The following is a 17,264-nucleotide window of genomic DNA, read 5'->3' on the forward strand; positions in this document are numbered from 1 at the left end:
ACTGTTTAATTCTTTGTGGGCACCAGATAAAGTATTTGTTTATTTGCTTCTCGATCAAAAGGTTCTGATTTTGATTAAGTGCAAAATAGACGCTTTATTTTGTGGCCTCTGAGGCAGCACCTTCTACTCAGAGACCCAGAGCCGAGCAGCAGGTCGAAGTTGGCTCTTTCTCATCCACAGGGTACGACAGCACCAAACCGAACGTGATCCTCAAGTTGGAGCAGGGAGAGGAGCCTTGGGTAGCAGATGGCGAGTTCCCACGGCAATTTCACCCAGGTGAGGTGGTGGAGTGTGAATTTGTAAATGGTCACTCCGGTCCTCTGGGGTGACCGCAGATGCCCTAAATCTCACCTCCTGGCACCAATAGCACTTGCCCTCCACCATGTATGCGCATGCTCCCTTTCTGATTTTGCACCGGGCTTACATTTTACAGGATTTCCGTGTCTTCTAGGACTGAGGGTGCATTCACTCCCTCTTCTTCTCATACTGTCCGTGACTAACCTCCCTATTATCACAGAATTCCTTTGTTTTCAGGCACTCAAAAGTCTGACAGAAAAGTTAACTGGAGACTTTTCTGGTCATTCTTTTTATCTTCCATTTTCTTTCCTTCCTTGCTGTGAAACGCCTCCGGCTTGTGTTCCACCCCAGTTTCACGCCCCCCTCTAGGCCCTCAGACACCCAGCGTAGTCCCCTCCCTACGCTTGTGGGTCGGCCCCTCCTCGCCGTGGGTGCAGTGGTCACTGTCCCTGAAGCCCATCCTCGGTGACTCGGTGACACAGCACGAGTTGGGCCGTCCTCTTTCCCAAGTGCTCCTTCCTGTCCCATCTGTCTGCCCGTCCCTGTGTCGGCAGCAGATGTTCAGGAAGAGTTTATTTCATCAGTGAATTCCTGTTCTTCTCTGGCCTCCTCAGGAGCCCCTAGGACCTGTCTTCCACTTCTTTAGTCGTCTTTGTATCCCATAAAAGGGTTCATCTAGCCTCAACTTTGAAGGCTTTTTTATTTATGTTGCTCATCCAAATTGATACCCGACATCTGTAACCTGTAGCTTCTTTAACTCTTACCTGACAGAACAATCGCACAGGAAGGATCGTCCACTTCCTTCTTCCTTAGCACATCTGATGATAAACTATGACCTTTCCAAACCACGAATTCTGTGCATCTTCCCCAAGTTCCTTAATTTATTACGTTGTACTTGTCTTCTCTGCCTTGTACCTGTTTTTTGTCTTTTATGAAATGCCTTAAAATTGTTCTTCATATTCTTAGTTTCTTTTGACATTGGTGTAAACAGTATTTTCTCATACGTACCTGGATTACAGTGAATCCTATTTGGAAATTGCAAAATCTGTTCATTTGAAACATCCAGTTGATCTTATCACTAGGCTCAGAAGATAAGCCTGTAACTATTCTGTTTCTTCTTAAGTGGAATTTAAATTCTCCTCAATCCCCCACAGTGTGGTGCAATGTTGCATACCAAAATGAATGTCCTGTTTCCCCCAACTCTTGTCAAATGCCATTTGGTCTAGATTTCTAAATGTCTTCCATTCAAACTGTCGTTGTCCCTCTACTCGCCCAGATGATACATCTTCTTTCCCTCTGCTCTCCCTTCTTTCCTTCCTTAGTTGTAGTTTGAAAAAAAAAAAAAAAACCCATAAAATTTACCGTTTTAACCATTTTTAAGTGAACAGTTCAGTGGTGTTAACTGTATTCACATTGTTGTCCAACAGAATCTCTAGAACTTTATCCTTTAAATTTGACCTTGAAAGTTCAGCTCCTGCTTGAAGTTTCCCTCATTTCTCGCTCTTCATCCAGTCTTTCCCTTCTCTTCACGTCCCCTCCACGTAGTGGTTGTTAGCACAGGATTGTGCACTCTGATGTGTAATGGCAAGTGTTTGTCGCTTGAGCTCCTTTCTCTACCTGAATTATAACCCTACAAAAAGGAAGGGTCTTAGTGCTCTGCTTTTCTGTGTAACATGTAGAAGATACTCAGTAGATTTTTCATTCACTCACTGAGGAGCTTCTTTGAGAGAATTTATTCTGAACTGTGGATTCTGAAAAAACAGCTGGGGGTTAGAGTCTAACCTGAAAGCACCCCATTTGATTCAGATTAGAAACTACTACTTTAATTTCTATTGGACAGATAAAAAAAAAATAGCAAGTGTGGTCATACATTTGACAGGCAGAGGTTTGAGTTAGGAAAGGAGAGCACAGCTGCATGAACTAGTTTAAAATTAGCTTTCAAATGGAATGTTCATAATCAAATACATGATATATAACTTTGTGTTAAGGCTATTTTAAAATTTAAGGGAAGGAGAGCTTCAAAAAGTTGGAAAGAGACTTTATAAATATTTTAAGGCTTCCCCTAAAACATAGCTAGGTTTTGAGTACATACCAGGCTGGAAGTCAGGTTGAGTGAACAAGAGCATGTGCAGACTTATGGTTGGGCGTGAGCAGGGCAGGGCCCAGGCTTCCTGGAGCAGAAGGTGTTTTTGGAAGATGAGTGTGATGCTAGTTTGAATATATATTGTGAATCTAGGTAATGAAAATTTTACTGGTAAAGGATAACTTTTGTTTTTTTTCTGCTGGTATTTGGGCACAGGGATGTTGTAGATTTCTGAGCCCAGAACTGTCAGTTGCATTGAATGTGAATGAGAGTAACTAAACATAGTTCAGAAGATCCAAAAACATGTAAAATACATGGAAATAAAAGTTGATATTGTAGGGGCTACTTTAGAAATCTGGTATTGAAGATTTTACACCAAATGAAACCTGAGAGTATGGGAACTCTTGTTTATATTCAGACTTAAGCTATACTATTATGTCAGGAACATGACTGGTTTTGGTAAATTTAAGTCAGCAGATTGAAAGAAAATTCATGGAAAAACTTACTGAGCATTTGTTTTGTGTCACTGTTCTAAGCATTAACATGTACTAACTAATGTATCAATAGTCTTTGCCCAGCCCTATGTTTTAGGAGCTCTTATCCACATTTCAGGTGAGCGAAACTGCATCACAGTTAAGTAACTTGCCCAGGTCCCCCAGCCTATGACGCATTGGAGTTGGGCTCCCAGTGCTTGCTACACTGTGCACTGTGTTGTAGACAAGTCACTTAGTGTTAAATGAGACCACAGGACTCTCCAGAGAACTGATCTTACTGGAGAGATTGGTCTACTTAGGTTTCTTTCAGACATTTATGTGTTTGGGTCTCTCCTTACAGGTCAATGTGAGTCAGGGCAAGAGAGTTGGAGCCCTGGTTGTGGGACTATCTCTAAACATGAGGGAATTGGAGCATTTAGAATGTTTATTTGGATTTATGTGCAGAATAGAAAGGCAAAGATTTTGGAAGGGTCTAGGTTAGTGAGCATGTTACCATGCTAATCTTGGTATGAAGTGATATTATATAGTTTAATATACATTGTAATCTGTTTCTCTCAAACATAATCCATACTTGAATATTTCCTTGGATTATACATCCAGTAATTGTTCCTGCTCTCCCACGAATCCCACTTGCTCTCAGTCCTCCCATTTCAGCCTCGATCTGGGACCCCTTCAGTGACTTTCTCCTCTGTTCATCATTTCTTGGGTTTATTTCATGTTTCCTACCAAAGTTCTGAACATATTTGTAAAGTAACAAAGGTACTTGTGTTCAATGTGAATTTACTCTTTCTTCTACTGCTGAGTCCTATCCTGCTCTCATCCCTTCCCCATCCCTCCCCCACCCCCCATGTCTGTCTGTTTGTCTTATATGACAAATCAAGGGGGAAAGAGGATTATACACTGATAATTATTTTTATTTGTGGAGATTGACCCTAAAGCCAGAGTCAAGCCCACAATAGGTCCTTGAGTACTGCTCCCATTCTATAACTGGTATGTTCAGATTCACAAGGTTTGTTTAATTTTATTCCTTTTTAGAAGAAGTCTGGAAAGTTGATGACCTGATGGAGAGAGCCCAAGAAAATAAAGACGAATGTTCAAGGCAAGCTGTTTCTATCAACAGCAGAACCCTGACTGAGGAGAGAGAGGTTGCATTTGATAAAACTTATAACATGGAAATAAGCCTTGTTCCTTCAAACCTAATATCTCATAATTGTGTCTCATGTGGAAAGACTTTGGGATCTACTTCAGAATTAATTATTAGTGATGGAAGCTATGCAAGAAAGAAACCTGATGAGTGTAGTGAATGTGGGAAAACATATCATGGAGAGAAACTCTATGAATTTCATCAAAATGGGGAAGCCTTTCCTCAAAATGAAGAAAGTATTCAGAAAATTAGTATTTTGGAGAAACCCTTTGAATATAATGAATGCACAGGAGCCTTAGACAATGAAGCTGTTTTCATTACTCATAAGAGAGCTTATATGGGGGAGAAGCCCTATGATTGGAATGGTTCTGGATCAGACTTCATCCAGATGTCAAGGTTTAATGTATACCAGAGATCACAGATGGAATTGAAGCCCTTTGAATGCAGTGAGTGTGGAAAATCCTTCTGTAAAAAGTCAAAATTCATTATACACCAGAGGGCTCACACTGGAGAGAAACCTTATGAATGTAACGTATGTGGGAAATCCTTCAGCCAAAAAGGAACCCTCACCGTACATCGGAGATCACACTTAGAGGAGAAGCCCTATAAATGCAATGAGTGTGGGAAAACCTTCTGTCAGAAGTTACATCTCACTCAACACCTGAGGACTCACTCAGGAGAGAAACCCTATGAATGTAATGAATGTGGGAAAACTTTCTGCCAAAAGACACATCTCACCTTACACCAGAGAAACCATTCAGGAGAGAGACCGTATCCATGTAACGAATGTGGTAAATCCTTCTCCCGCAAGTCAGCCCTCAGCGACCATCAGAGAACACACACGGGAGAGAAACTTTATAAATGTAATGAATGTGGGAAATCCTACTACCGAAAATCCACCCTTATTACACATCAGAGAACACACACAGGAGAGAAACCCTATCAGTGTAGTGAATGTGGGAAATTCTTTTCTCGGGTGTCATACCTCACTATCCATTACAGAAGTCATCTAGAAGAGAAGCCCTATGAATGCAATGAATGTGGCAAAACCTTCAATCTAAACTCAGCCTTCATTAGACATCGGAAAGTACACACGGATGAGAAACCCCACGAATGTGGTGAGTGTGGAAAGTTCTCATATCTCACCGACCATCACACAACTCACTTAGGAGAGAAACCCTATGAATGTAGTGAATGTGGGAAAACCTTCCTTGAAAATTCAGCCTTCGATGGGCACCAGTCACTTCCCAAAGGGGAAAAGTCCTATGAATGTAACATATGCGGGAAATTGTTCTCTGAGCTGTCATACTATACTATACATTATAGAAGTCATTCAGAAGAGAAGCCCTACGGATGTAATGAATGTGGGAAAACCTTCTCCCATAACTCATCCCTCTTTAGACATCAAAGAGTCCACACAGGAGAGAAACCCTACGAGTGTTATGAATGTGGGAAGTTCTTCTCTCAGAAGTCTTACCTCACTATACATCATAGAATTCATTCAGGAGAGAAGCCCTATGAATGTAGCAAGTGTGGGAAAGTTTTCTCTCGGATGTCAAACCTCACCGTACACTATAGAAGCCATTCAGGAGAGAAGCCCTATGAATGTAACGAATGTGGGAAAGTCTTTTCTCAGAAGTCATACCTCACTGTGCATTATAGAACTCATTCAGGAGAGAAGCCCTATGAATGTAACGAATGTGGGAAGAAGTTCCATCACAGGTCAGCCTTCAATATCCATCAGAGAATTCACAGGAGAGGCAATATGAACGTACTTGACATGGGAATGCTCCTCTGAAGTCAGATCTCATTTTAGAAAACCCTCTGCACATAATGAGTATGGGAAGTCGGTTGGGAGTCAGGCATCACTGTCTGAGAGTTCATGTTTCTGAATGAGGAAAAGCATTTAGGTGTTAGATTTATTCTAATCTGAATTTTCATAGAGAAGAATCCCTAAAACTGCAACAAGAAGCAAAGCCTTCAGCAAGACCCTACAACTCATTGGACACTAGACAGTTTATAAAAGAGTGAAACTCTATGAATATTTTATGTTTATTTTGGATTCCAATTGTATTCACATATCAGGGAATCATACCAAGGTGAAACCTGTCAAAGTGATGAATGTGTAAAATACATTGTCTTGGAAATTGTTATACTAAAAGCCATATTTCTGATATAAAATCAGATGTTTTTAGGAATGATATCAGAAGCTATCAGCTCTGAATAAACCTTCATTGCAGAAAATGAAGTTTTAAAATCTTCTGGAGTTGATATTGAGGATTGTAGCATTAAATATGTATATGGCAGTTTCTATCACGTTTCCAAAATGTGATTAATTCTATGCAATTCTATGCAAGTTTGGATTTGAATAATTTGTGAAAAGGCAGTGTTCTTATTTGAGTATTAAGGTGGCAAAATGTACTAATGTAGGATATATTGGTGAGGTGTTTGATAGGTACAGAATAGTTAAATACATAGTTTTCTGTTCTTCAGAGGCATTTACAAATGGTTTTTAATGAGTGCTTCATCAACAGAGGAACCAGTGACTTTTGTGAAGTTTCCAACTGCATTTGAGCAAAAAAGACTTAAAAATACTATTTTCATAAACTATGCATAGATCATTTGGAATCTAGTCTGTCCAGTGAAGGATGGCTGTACTGCTCATGCTCTATAACATAGGCCCAGCTCTCCTACCACTCTTGTTTTTTAACCCATAGGTTTGAGTGTGCAGTATGCCACTATTTTGTAATCCAGAAATTTTACCTGTGCTTTTATTTGATATGAATATGATGTCATTATTTTGTGCACTGCCTCTTATTCCCAGTATTTTGTAACAGATTAATGCAAGCTTCTAGCAGACATTTTTTGTTGATTAACCTCAGTGTCCTTCCTCTCCTCTTTACTTGCTGGAAGAGTTTAGGTATCTACTATTCACAAGACACGGAGGGTAAATCCTGAGTAATCTAAACCAATCATGCTAATTTCATTATGATCACCAGTAACTCGTTTATAGTGGTCACATGACCAAATCCTAGGCTAACAAAACAGACGGTTTCTGGAAAAAAGGTAAAACAGTGATCAAATGGATCTTACTCCAGGAATGTGAGGGTATTTTAATAATTAAAAAACCAATCACTGTAATATATCACATTGAAGAAAAGTAGTCCAGTGTGCAGGAAACTTGTGGTGAAATCAATATCCAATTGTGTTCTTAGCAAACTATGGATAGAAAGGAACTTCCTTTATTGGATAAAGAGTATCTTATACTACAACAAACAGCATATCAAATGGTGAAATATTGAAAGTTTTCTCCCAAGATCAAAAAAAGAGGCAAGGTTATCTGCTATGACTAATTTTATTCAGCATTGTGTAGAAGGACCTAGCCAGGAAAGTTAAGGGAAGCAAAAGAATGAAAAGGCTTAAGGATTAGAAGAAGTAAAACTTTTATTTGCAGATGACATGCTTTTATACATAGAAAATTCTAGGGAATATTCAGATAATTAGAATTGAATAAATTGAGCAGAATCCCCGCATACAAGGTCATTATGCAAAAATTGGTTTTTAATATATTTTCTGTGTTTCAACGAACACAGAAAATGAAAAGTTTTAAAACAATACCACTTACAGTAATATCAGAAATCCTTAAGTGCCTGGGGGGAAAATTACCTAACACTATATTTTCAAGAATTGTATCCAGGGGGGGAAAAAAATTACAGAACAGTAAGAGGGATATATCCTGTTCATGGATTCCAAGACAATCTTAAAAAGATGTCAGTTTTCCCCAAATTAATTCATACATTCAATGCAATCTTAATCAAAATCCTAGCAAGTTTTTGTAAATGAAAATTCTCAGATCCATGTGAAAATTCAAAAGACCAATAATAGTCAAAGCTATCTTCTAGAATAGACAGAACTAGAGAACTTATAGTGCCAGATATCAAGAGCTGTTACAAAGCCATAGGAATTATGATAGTGTGGTAATGACACAAAGATAAACAAATTGACCAGTGGAACAGAATAAAGATTCCAGAAACACCCAAACGTAATTCAGTCACCTAACTTTTGGTGAAGGTAATCATCATAATGTGGGAAAGGATGTTCTTTCCACTAAATGCTCTGTCATCATTTAAATTTCATAATTTAATAGAAAACAGAAAAATCAGTTGAGGTGGAGTGCAGTTTTAAGTATGAAATTAAAATAATAAAGCTATAAGAAGACTATAATCTTACAGCAAGCAAAGTTTTCTTAAGACTCAGAAAGCACTGAATCATAAAATAAAGATTGTTAATTTGAATATATTACATTAAAGAACTTCTGTTTCTCAAAAAGCCACCATTGAGAAAGTGAACAGGCAGACCACAGAGGGGAGAAGATGTTTGCAATTCAAATATGTGGCAGCAGAATCGAGTGTAAAAGAGGGCTTGGTAAACGTTTTTGGTGAGGGTCCAGATAGTATTAATGTTTGGGGCTCTGTGGGCTACACAGTTTCACTCACGACTACTCAACTTTGCTGTTGTAGTGTGAAAGCCATAAATAAGACAAAAACGAATGAATATGGCTGTGTCCCAGTAAGGCTTTATTCACAGATACTGGTGGAGGACAGGATTTGGCCAGCAGGCCATAGTTGCTGACCGCTGATCTAAAATAAAAACACCTACAAATCTACAAGGAAAAAAAAAAATGGGCAAAAGACTTGGACGTCCACTTCATAAAAGAGGCTATCCACATGGGCAGTAAACATGAAAAGGTATGTTAATTTTATTAACAATCTTGGAAAAGGCAGATTTAAAACCCCGTGTGGCACTACTGCCACCCTCTGAAGTGGTTAAAATGAAAAGCATGAAAAAGCAAGATTTGGCAAGAATGTAACAGGAACTTGCCTACACTGCTGGTGGTATTGCCCATTGATAGAACCCTTTTGGAAAGCTGGCACTTAGAGCCAAGCCTGTGTATGTACCCTTTTAACAAACCCAAACCTAGCAGACATGCATGAATGTGTCCACTGTGCATGTATATGTCCACCAAGGGACATGTCCTAGAATTTTCATGACCTAAAACTTCAAAAAGCAACTCTGAAGGCACCTATGCAGTAGAACTTTGAACGTCGGTGGTGTGTTTCCACCACAGAACGCTGTAAGGCAAGGAGAATGAATGGGCAGTAAGCACAGGCAATAGCAGCTCAGTTTCACAAAGAATGCTAAATGAAGGAATCTAGACACAAAAGCAAACAGGTAAAGTATAAGAACAGGTAAAACTTGTCTATGCAGTTAGAAATCAGGATAGCGGTTAGCCTTGGCCAAGGCTGACAAGGAGCATTCATCTGGTGCTGGTAATAATTGGTTTCTAAATCTAGGTGCTGAATATCTGAGTGTTCTGTGCACTCGAGCTTTGTGTGTTTTTCTGCATGTATATTACACTTCCATAAAATGTTTTTAAAAATCACAAGTGTCTACCATTTTTGTTGCTCAGCACTCTTGCCATATTTTTCTAGATGTATATGAGTATGCTGCATAACAGGAATTAATTGGTAGATTTTGAATAATTTTGTGCAGGAAATACTCTTAGTTTTAATGGCAACTACTAAGATTTCCTACACTGACCGTAAAGCTTAGTATAATGTATATTTTCAGTAAATATTTGAAAAGGTGACAGGGCCATTACATATGTTGTCATCCTACGGTTCGGCATATATAAATGCATCTGGCACATATAAATAGGTCTGGACTGCCTCTTCAATAAAGAACTGATGTGTGTAAACCTTTCATATTTTCTCAGGCGAATTGTTTTTTACATTCCTGAATTTGGGATGCATCTTAACCATCACCCTGTCATAGAGGTGACCTTTCTTTGAGGTTAAGTATAACGGTGAGTTTGATTTGATAAAAAAATTTTTTAAAGTTTTCAAGTTATCCTTTCAGCAAATTTAAAATAGGCAGTTAACAGCACAAACGTTAGTGATTGAAGGATATAGTTAATTAAGACCTTGCAGGATAAAATGTAAGAGCACTCAGCATGGGGAATGGGGGATGCTGGCTGGGTTTATGGCACAACAATGAGGAATTATGACATTTGATGGTGTGGACTATGTACTTAGTTGTTTTTCTTAATATATATTTTAAATTTCATTTATTTTTATTTTTGGCTGTGCTGGTTCTTCGTTGCTGCGCGTGGGCTTTCTCTAGTTGCAGCGAGCAGGGGCTACTCTTCGTTGCGGTGCACAGGCTTCTCATTGCGGTGGCTTCTCTTGTTGCGGAGCACAGGCTCTAGGCACACGGGCTTCAGTAGTTGTGGCACGTGGGCTCAGTAGTTGGGGCCGTGGGCTCTAGAGCGCAGACTCAATAGTTGTGGCGCACGGGCTTAGTTACTCCGCGGCATGTGGGATCTTCCCGGACCAGGGCTCGAATCTGTGTCTCCTGTGTTGGCAGGTGGATTCTTAACCACTGCGCCACCAGGGAAGTCCCCCACCTAATCCCTGTAAAGAGGGGAAACGTGGCAATGACAGTGTCACAGTGTTCCCCAAATTAAGTTATATGAAGGCCACAAAGAAAAAAGTAACCATCCCCAGTCGCCACAGTGGTAATTATAACCAAAAAAATTAATTTCCTTTCACATTAAAGAAATCAACCCCCTTGTAGTTCCTGCCGGGTTGGTGAACTGCCATTGAATGCTGACTTGTGAGCAAAGGGTATGGAGTGGAAACAGTGTCAGGAATCCTCCGAGGGAAGAAGGGACGGCTGTGCTCTCAGTGGATGAAGATGTGGAGTTGGGACAGTGAAGAAACTGGTGCAAATAGCATGGCATCTGCCGCACGCAGCTTCACAAATGTTCTCTCCACACGTTAGCCCAGGGGAATCTGCCTGACTGATGGATCATTGGGAGTGGAAAGCCAGCACTGAACCCCCAATCCTGTGGGGGGAGTAGATGAAACAAATATAGGGTGTTCAGACCTATGTCAGAAGAAATTTGATGTTTTAGTGATGATTTTAAAGAAGCAGAGTCCTTTTGTAGCACGATGTCTGGGAGGGGTTGACAGGCTCAGGTGGTCCATCCCTGCTTGGCTGTGTTCCCGCTGAGGCAGCTGTGTCCTCCATAAACCCACACTGAGAAGCGGGGCTAGGACTGGCCTTTCCTCCAGTCAAAAGTGCAGGAACTCCCAGGGGAAAGTGAGTTCTGGCAAAAGAAAAACAAACCCTGAGGACTTCAGCCACAGAAGAAAGACAAACAGAACCACCTGTGCTAAATAAACATCCTCAAAGAAAAAAGTGTATTGGTAAAGCGATGTGGAGGTAAACAGTTCAAAAGAAGGGAAATACTTAGTATCAACAATAAAAATTCAGTATATTAGATGAGCCAGTGGTTAATGAGTGGGAGACACTGTGTAGCAAAGAGCTTTTGCAGAAGGCTTTAGAGAGAGTAAAGAAAATGTGATGTGAAAAGGTTAGAAGAGATTTCAGCAAGACACCCACAAATGAAGGGGAGGAGCTACATGGAGGGAGGGGAGTGACCATTTTATATAAGTGAAAAAACAAATATGATGTCAAATTAAAAGAACAGTTGGAGCTCCAAACAGGAAAGATACTGAAATATCCATGTCATTAAAGTGAAATTTAAGAATATCAAAGATAAATTTTTGAAGGCTTCTCTAAAGAGGCAGTCACCCAAAAGATAATAAGCAGATTTCTCATCTTCCATTTTTAGCCATGATGGAGTAACAGGAAACAGATTTACTCTCCTGACTGAACAACTGAAAAATTGGACAAAATAGATGAAACCATGGCTTTCGGACACTGGACATCAGGCAGGACAGTGATCCCTGAGAAAAGAGAAACAAAGTGGCCCCCAGGCCACAGTGCAGGGAAGAGCACCCCAAGCAGAGCTGGGTGGCCTCCCCGAGTTGAGAATTCAGGAAGGCTGAGGAGCTAGAAGTCAGGGCAGTGTGAACAGGAGAGAGCTGCGCAGGGCTCCGGGATCCTAACACTGGAGAACCCCAAAACTCCAAACACAAGTGCGTTGGGGGCTCCATTCTGGGGCAGGACTGCTCAACAAATAGAGGCGTGGCTCTGGCTTAGGGGCGTGGCCTGCTGTGATAGGGCGTGGCCCGGGTGTGGTTAAAGCATTGGGACGTGGCTTTGTCCTGGGGGCAGGGCCTTTGTAGAGTGTTGGAGTGGGCGTAACAGGGGACGGGGCGTGGCTCGGGCCAGGGGTGTGGTCAGCAGTGGAGCTTGGCTCGGGCTCAAAGAGGCGTCCAGAGCTGCAGCTTCCACTCCTCAGGCGAGAACTGTTTGGATCTAAGAGTCCTTGGGGGACCAGAGGCCAGTGACCGGAAGACACGGCAGGCGTGCGGGCAGGTGAAGAGTGACAGACCTGTGTGTGAGGCACCGGGCACGGGGACGGGGGAGGGGATAGAGAGGGGAGTACAGGGGCGAGGGTGGGGATGGAGGGGACAAAGGGCGGGGCCTCTGGCCACCCACAGCGCGCACCCTCCCAGCTGCCCTGCCTGCCTGGCCACGTGGTGCCCGCTGGCCCTGCTGCTGCTCCCGGCCGCCCCTGTCCCCACCGCCACTGCCGCTCCCAGCCCAGACGCCAAAACCCAGGACAGCCTGCAGAGCCTCCAGCGAGGTCGCAACAGCCTCTTGTTGGGGGCTGGGGAGAGGAGGACGGAGAAGAGGGGCAGAGGCAGACAGCAAGAGAGGAAGCCAGAGGGACACGGGGAAGGCAGAGACAGAGATATAGGGAGGGGGCCCGAGGGACAGGGACAGGGAGATACAGCAGAACAGACGAGGGGCAGGAATAAGGAGATAATGGGACAGAAAAGAGACGGGACAGAGGGGCAGGGACAGATAAGAACAGGGCACAAGATGGGGGTGGACTGGTTCAGCCCTGAGGGTCAGAAGGTGGAGAGGGAGGGGGTCGAGGGGACATGGGGACAGGTCTGGAGGGGCATCCGAGACCCACACACCACCTGCTCCAAGCCCTGGGGGGACCTGCCCTGTGGCTCAGTGCCTCTCCAGGAGCCGCACAGCGCAGAGGACCGGGGCGCCGGCTGGGAAGCCGCACCCTTCCGGCAACACCTGGAGCCAACTTGTTCTTCCCCAGGTGCCCAAGCTGGAGGAAACAGAGCGCTGCGGGCAGCCGCAAGGCACATCACTCACTTCCGCTGTCCTCCCGCGGTACGAGGCGGCTGCCACAGCAGTGCAGCCCCGGAGCCTGGGAGGCAGGCCTGTGGCTCTGCGAGGAGCGTCCCGGGCTACCGGCGGGGCGACCTGGAGCCTCCCCCACCCCAAATAACACCCCCCCAAGACCCACTTCTTGTCCCGTCCCAGGCTCAGCAACAGGGGCTGGGGGTGGGCAGGGGACAGACGTGTACCCTCACCAGACCCCACCCCCAGCTCCATTTAGTAATAAATTTCTTTCTTACAGCCAGCTGTGGAGTTTCCTTTTCGGGCCAGTCTCCAATGTGTAGCCGACTAAAACAACTTCTTTACTTTTACCTAATCCCTTTTAGAATTTCCTGAGGCAGGAACTGGGCTCTGTTGCATGAGGCTTACCAGAGAAGAGTGGCCCACATTTGATTCTCAAATACATTTTGTTGTGGAGAATGGAGGTCACATAGCTGCGTCCCCTGGGTGCTGTCCGGAGGGACACGCTCCCTGATGCTCCAGCCCCAGGCTCACCTTGAAAGTCGCCTAAAGTGATGATCACATGGGACTGTTTAAAAACGCTGAGTCCTTATAAGTGTCCTAATGCTGAAAATTGAAGATAACACACACAGATGGGTGTTGGGCAGCACAAATATTGAATAATATCCCCCAAACTGAGAAGAAACTTTAAGACCGAAAACGAAGCAGGCAACCCCATAAAGTACAATTATGACGTTCGTTGTGGGTAACTTACCTACAGGCAGGATCAGGTAGACGATTATCCAGAGGCATTTGCAGCTAAACTCAGTGCTGCTGAAAGGGGTACAGGGGGATTTACAGGGGCCAAAGCTAAAATTAGAATCTGACAACCAGGGGAGATGCGTGGCGGCACTGACGGGAAATGGGGGTTTCTCCCGCCTTGGGGATCTCATGACCATTAACCATCTGTGCCAGCAAAAGGCATTCTTCCAGTTTTCATATCAGATGAAGGCAAGGGTAAACATGGAGCTTACCTGGCGGGGGTGCATTCCTTGTGAGTGGGCTAAAGCTCAGGCCGGGGAGAGGGGAGGGGGGGGACTGCGGGCCCGAGATGGAGCTGACAACATGGGGTCAGTGTGGTTCTGCTGCACAGTGGGTCATCATGAAGGAGGACACTTGCTAAAATTAAGTTTTGAGGTTAAAGAAATGACAGATTCCTCGTCAGCTCTGTTCTATGTTCTGGGGTCCAATGTTGGGCGCAGGCCGTGGGGCCATCTAGGCCCTACAGCAGCACAGGCACGCCCAGCTGTGCTGCGGCTCTGAGGGTCCCAACCATTGTCTGGAGAGGTCCCTACTCCATCCAAGCCAGAGGAGATGGCCCACCGTGACATCTGTTGTCAGGTGGGGGGGCAGGATGGGTGCATGGGCATCAAGAAAAGGGGCAGGGGCAGAGCTGGAGACCAGAGAGGGAGGACGTGCAGACAGCCGGGCTGGCATAAAAGGCAAGATGAGTGGGCGTGACTGGTCATTATAAACTAGCTCACGAGGGTAGGGGTACAGCTGGCGGGGGTGTGGGTGCACCAGGGGCCTGGAGTGAGCATGCCTAACAGATATTGGGCAGCAAGAAATGGGGCCCAAATGGTGCAGGGAAGCCTCCAGAAGGTGTGATGGTTGCCCTGCCCCCGTCTTCAAAACAGCGTGACTCAGGTTGTCTCTGGGACCCCAGGCTGACAGAACCATCCAGTCAAATGGCAGCTCCTTCTGCCGGCAGAATGCCCATCCAGTAACCGCAGGTCCTGGTGTTGGGACCCTTTATATCTTTGGGGCATGTGCCCCAAATCTCCAGACAGACAAGGGTGTCCAGCGGCTGGTCCATCCTCTGTGCCTGGACTTTGCCTGTGCTTTTCCACTGTCTGCAGTGCCTGTCTCTGTCCTCGCCTCAGCCCATCAGGAAAGGAATAAAGTGAGACATCATTCCAGAGTCAAGAAGAAGATATGAAAATTCTGTGCCGATACATTTGATAAAATGGACAGCTTTCTGGAAAACACAACTTACTGAAACTGTAAGTTTAAAATTTTTTTTAATTTGTAAAAATTTACAAATTTCATCTGTAGTTTAAAATTTTCCCACCAAGAAATCTAAAGGCTCAGATGACCTCATTAGTAAATCCTTCTGAACACTTTAGGAAAATATTAATGGCAATCTTAAATAAATTCCAGAGAATAGGAAACCTGTGTTTGGAAGCCAGAATAGCCTTGTTGCAAACCCCAAGAAGTAAATTTTGAGAAAGGAACAATTTTCAGTCCAATATCTTTCATGAACATAGATGAAAAGATCTTAAACGAGATATTAGCCAAATGAATTAGCCAAATCAATCACTGTCTAAGGCAGATAATTGTGAGAACGATGGCTTAATCACATAGAAAACCTCAGCCCCAAGTTGCCGGGCACAGAGCTGTTCTGGTGAGTATACAACAGAGTAGGATCCAGCAACTGAAGGCTAAATAAGATGTCACATGGTGTAGAATTCAGGGCTGAGTCAGTTGAGTTAGGCATCATGTTTAATTCAGGGAAAGACGAGATTCAGATGAAATATTAATTTTGCATGGGTAAGGAAGAGGCAGATCCACGACAGATACTCTTTTCTTCTAGTCTGGTTTTAATCTGCTGCAAGACTCAGATTTGCTGACAAATGCACCTCAAAAGCTTCATTTGTGGTTGGAGGCACCAGCCCTGAGGACCTCATCCAGCGTGGAGCCTGGGGGAAGGAATCCACAAGCCACTCCCCACAGAGGCCAGGCCATGGGTGTCCCTCCAGAGGGAGAAGCAGGTACTAGTCTCAACTGCTGATGGATGACTGATTTGCAATCCCTTCTGCCTGGATGATGTGTTCTAGAACCTGCTTGGGGCGTGTGTGTGTGTGTGTGCTCTCAAGAGGAAGGGGAGGGACTTCCCTGGTGGCACAGTGGTTAAGAATCCGCCTGCCAATGCAGAGGACACGGGTTCGAGCCCTGGTCCGGGAAGATCCCACATGCCGCAGAGCAACTAAGCCCGTGCGCCACAACTACTGAGCCTGTGTGCCATAACTACTGAGCCCGTGCGCCTAGAGCCCGTGCTCCGCAACAAGAGAAGCCACCGCAATGAGAAGCCTGTGCACCTCAACGAAGAGTAGCCCCCGCTTGCTGCAACTAGAGAAAGCCCGCGCGCAGCAACAAAGACCCAACGCAGCCAAAAGTAAATAAATTAATTAATAAATTTAAAAAAAAAAAAAGAGGAAGGGGAAGCAGGTTTGGGGTTTGGTCAGGAGTGGGGAAACTGCTTTGTGTGGGGGAAGGTGGTACCCGAGGCTGGTAAAGCTGAGGGGCAGCAAGGCAGTGGTGTGATGTTGAGTGTCAACAACCGGCTCTCTGAGTGAACGGAACCCCGACTGGTAGTGTTTGCCAATTTTCACAGTGTACATAATCCTACTCTGGCCGATCTAAAGATACCACTGTGATGTGTACCTTCTGCTTCTCAGAAAAGACAACTCCCTCTTCCCCCTGAGCTCACTGCTGCACACAATCAATGACTTTCAGGTCAGTGGCCTGCAGCTCTTCAATGTAGTTGTGGCTTCAGCTATCTATGCCTTTTTTTACTAAAGTGGTACTATGTGCCATCCATAATTTCCATTGTCCGTATTTGGGATGCATGATGCCCAGTTATCTGAGGAGGACATGCCAAGTGTTCTGTTGTTTTATTTCCAAAAATGGGTTTCACCACTGGGATATAAATTGGGATCTGGAAAAATCTTATGCCACTGGCAACATCTGTCTCTCCTCATGTTTCCAGAAAGGGATTTTCACGCCTCTGAGGAAGTACAGAAGGACTCTCCACCGCCTTCGCCCCCTGCTCACCTGGACTCACAGTATTTGTGAGTTTGGAGGAGGTGCTGAGTACGTTGTGCAGACCCCACCCGGTCTCTCCAGGGCAACGTGTCCTTAGGTCCTTCTTTCCCTCACAGAAGGCACCTGTGGCTTTCCAGTTCACCTGTGACTGGCAGGTACAAAGTATTGGGCAACCCACATGGCCCCAGATCTAGATCATTCCTCCAATTCAGAGTTATTCTTAATAAAGCTGATATTTTCA

The 17,264-nt window shown here is 44.2% G+C and overlaps 1 protein-coding gene and 1 long non-coding RNA gene across 13 annotated transcripts in view; both read left to right on the forward strand.

The window, feature by feature from the left end:
- Window positions 1-9,781, forward strand: part of RBAK (RB associated KRAB zinc finger) — a 28,559-nt gene extending 18,778 nt beyond the window's left edge. For all 10 annotated transcript variants that reach the window (XM_082360476.1, XM_082360481.1, XM_082360475.1 and 7 more), the window contains 2 exons: window positions 181-276; window positions 3,910-9,781. In XM_082360476.1, the coding sequence (XP_082216602.1) occupies window positions 181-276; window positions 3,910-5,816 (2,003 nt within the window). In that variant the 3' untranslated portion in view covers window positions 5,817-9,781. The remainder of the gene's footprint in view (window positions 1-180; window positions 277-3,909) is intronic.
- Window positions 9,782-12,241: 2,460 nt separating this feature from the next.
- LOC309613041 lies at window positions 12,242-17,264 on the forward strand. Of its 3 annotated transcripts, XR_014235489.1 has the most exons (3): window positions 12,242-12,367; window positions 13,116-16,373; window positions 16,593-17,264. It is a non-coding gene; the product is annotated as an uncharacterized lncRNA (long non-coding RNA). The 3 variants fall into 3 exon arrangements; XR_014235487.1 differs by having other exon boundaries at window positions 12,242-12,389; window positions 13,116-17,264; XR_014235488.1 differs by having other exon boundaries at window positions 13,116-17,264.

Source organism: Balaenoptera borealis (assembly GCF_965194805.1).
Source record: "Balaenoptera borealis genome assembly, chromosome: 16".
In the NCBI taxonomy this organism is placed as follows: Eukaryota; Metazoa; Chordata; class Mammalia; order Artiodactyla; family Balaenopteridae; genus Balaenoptera; species Balaenoptera borealis.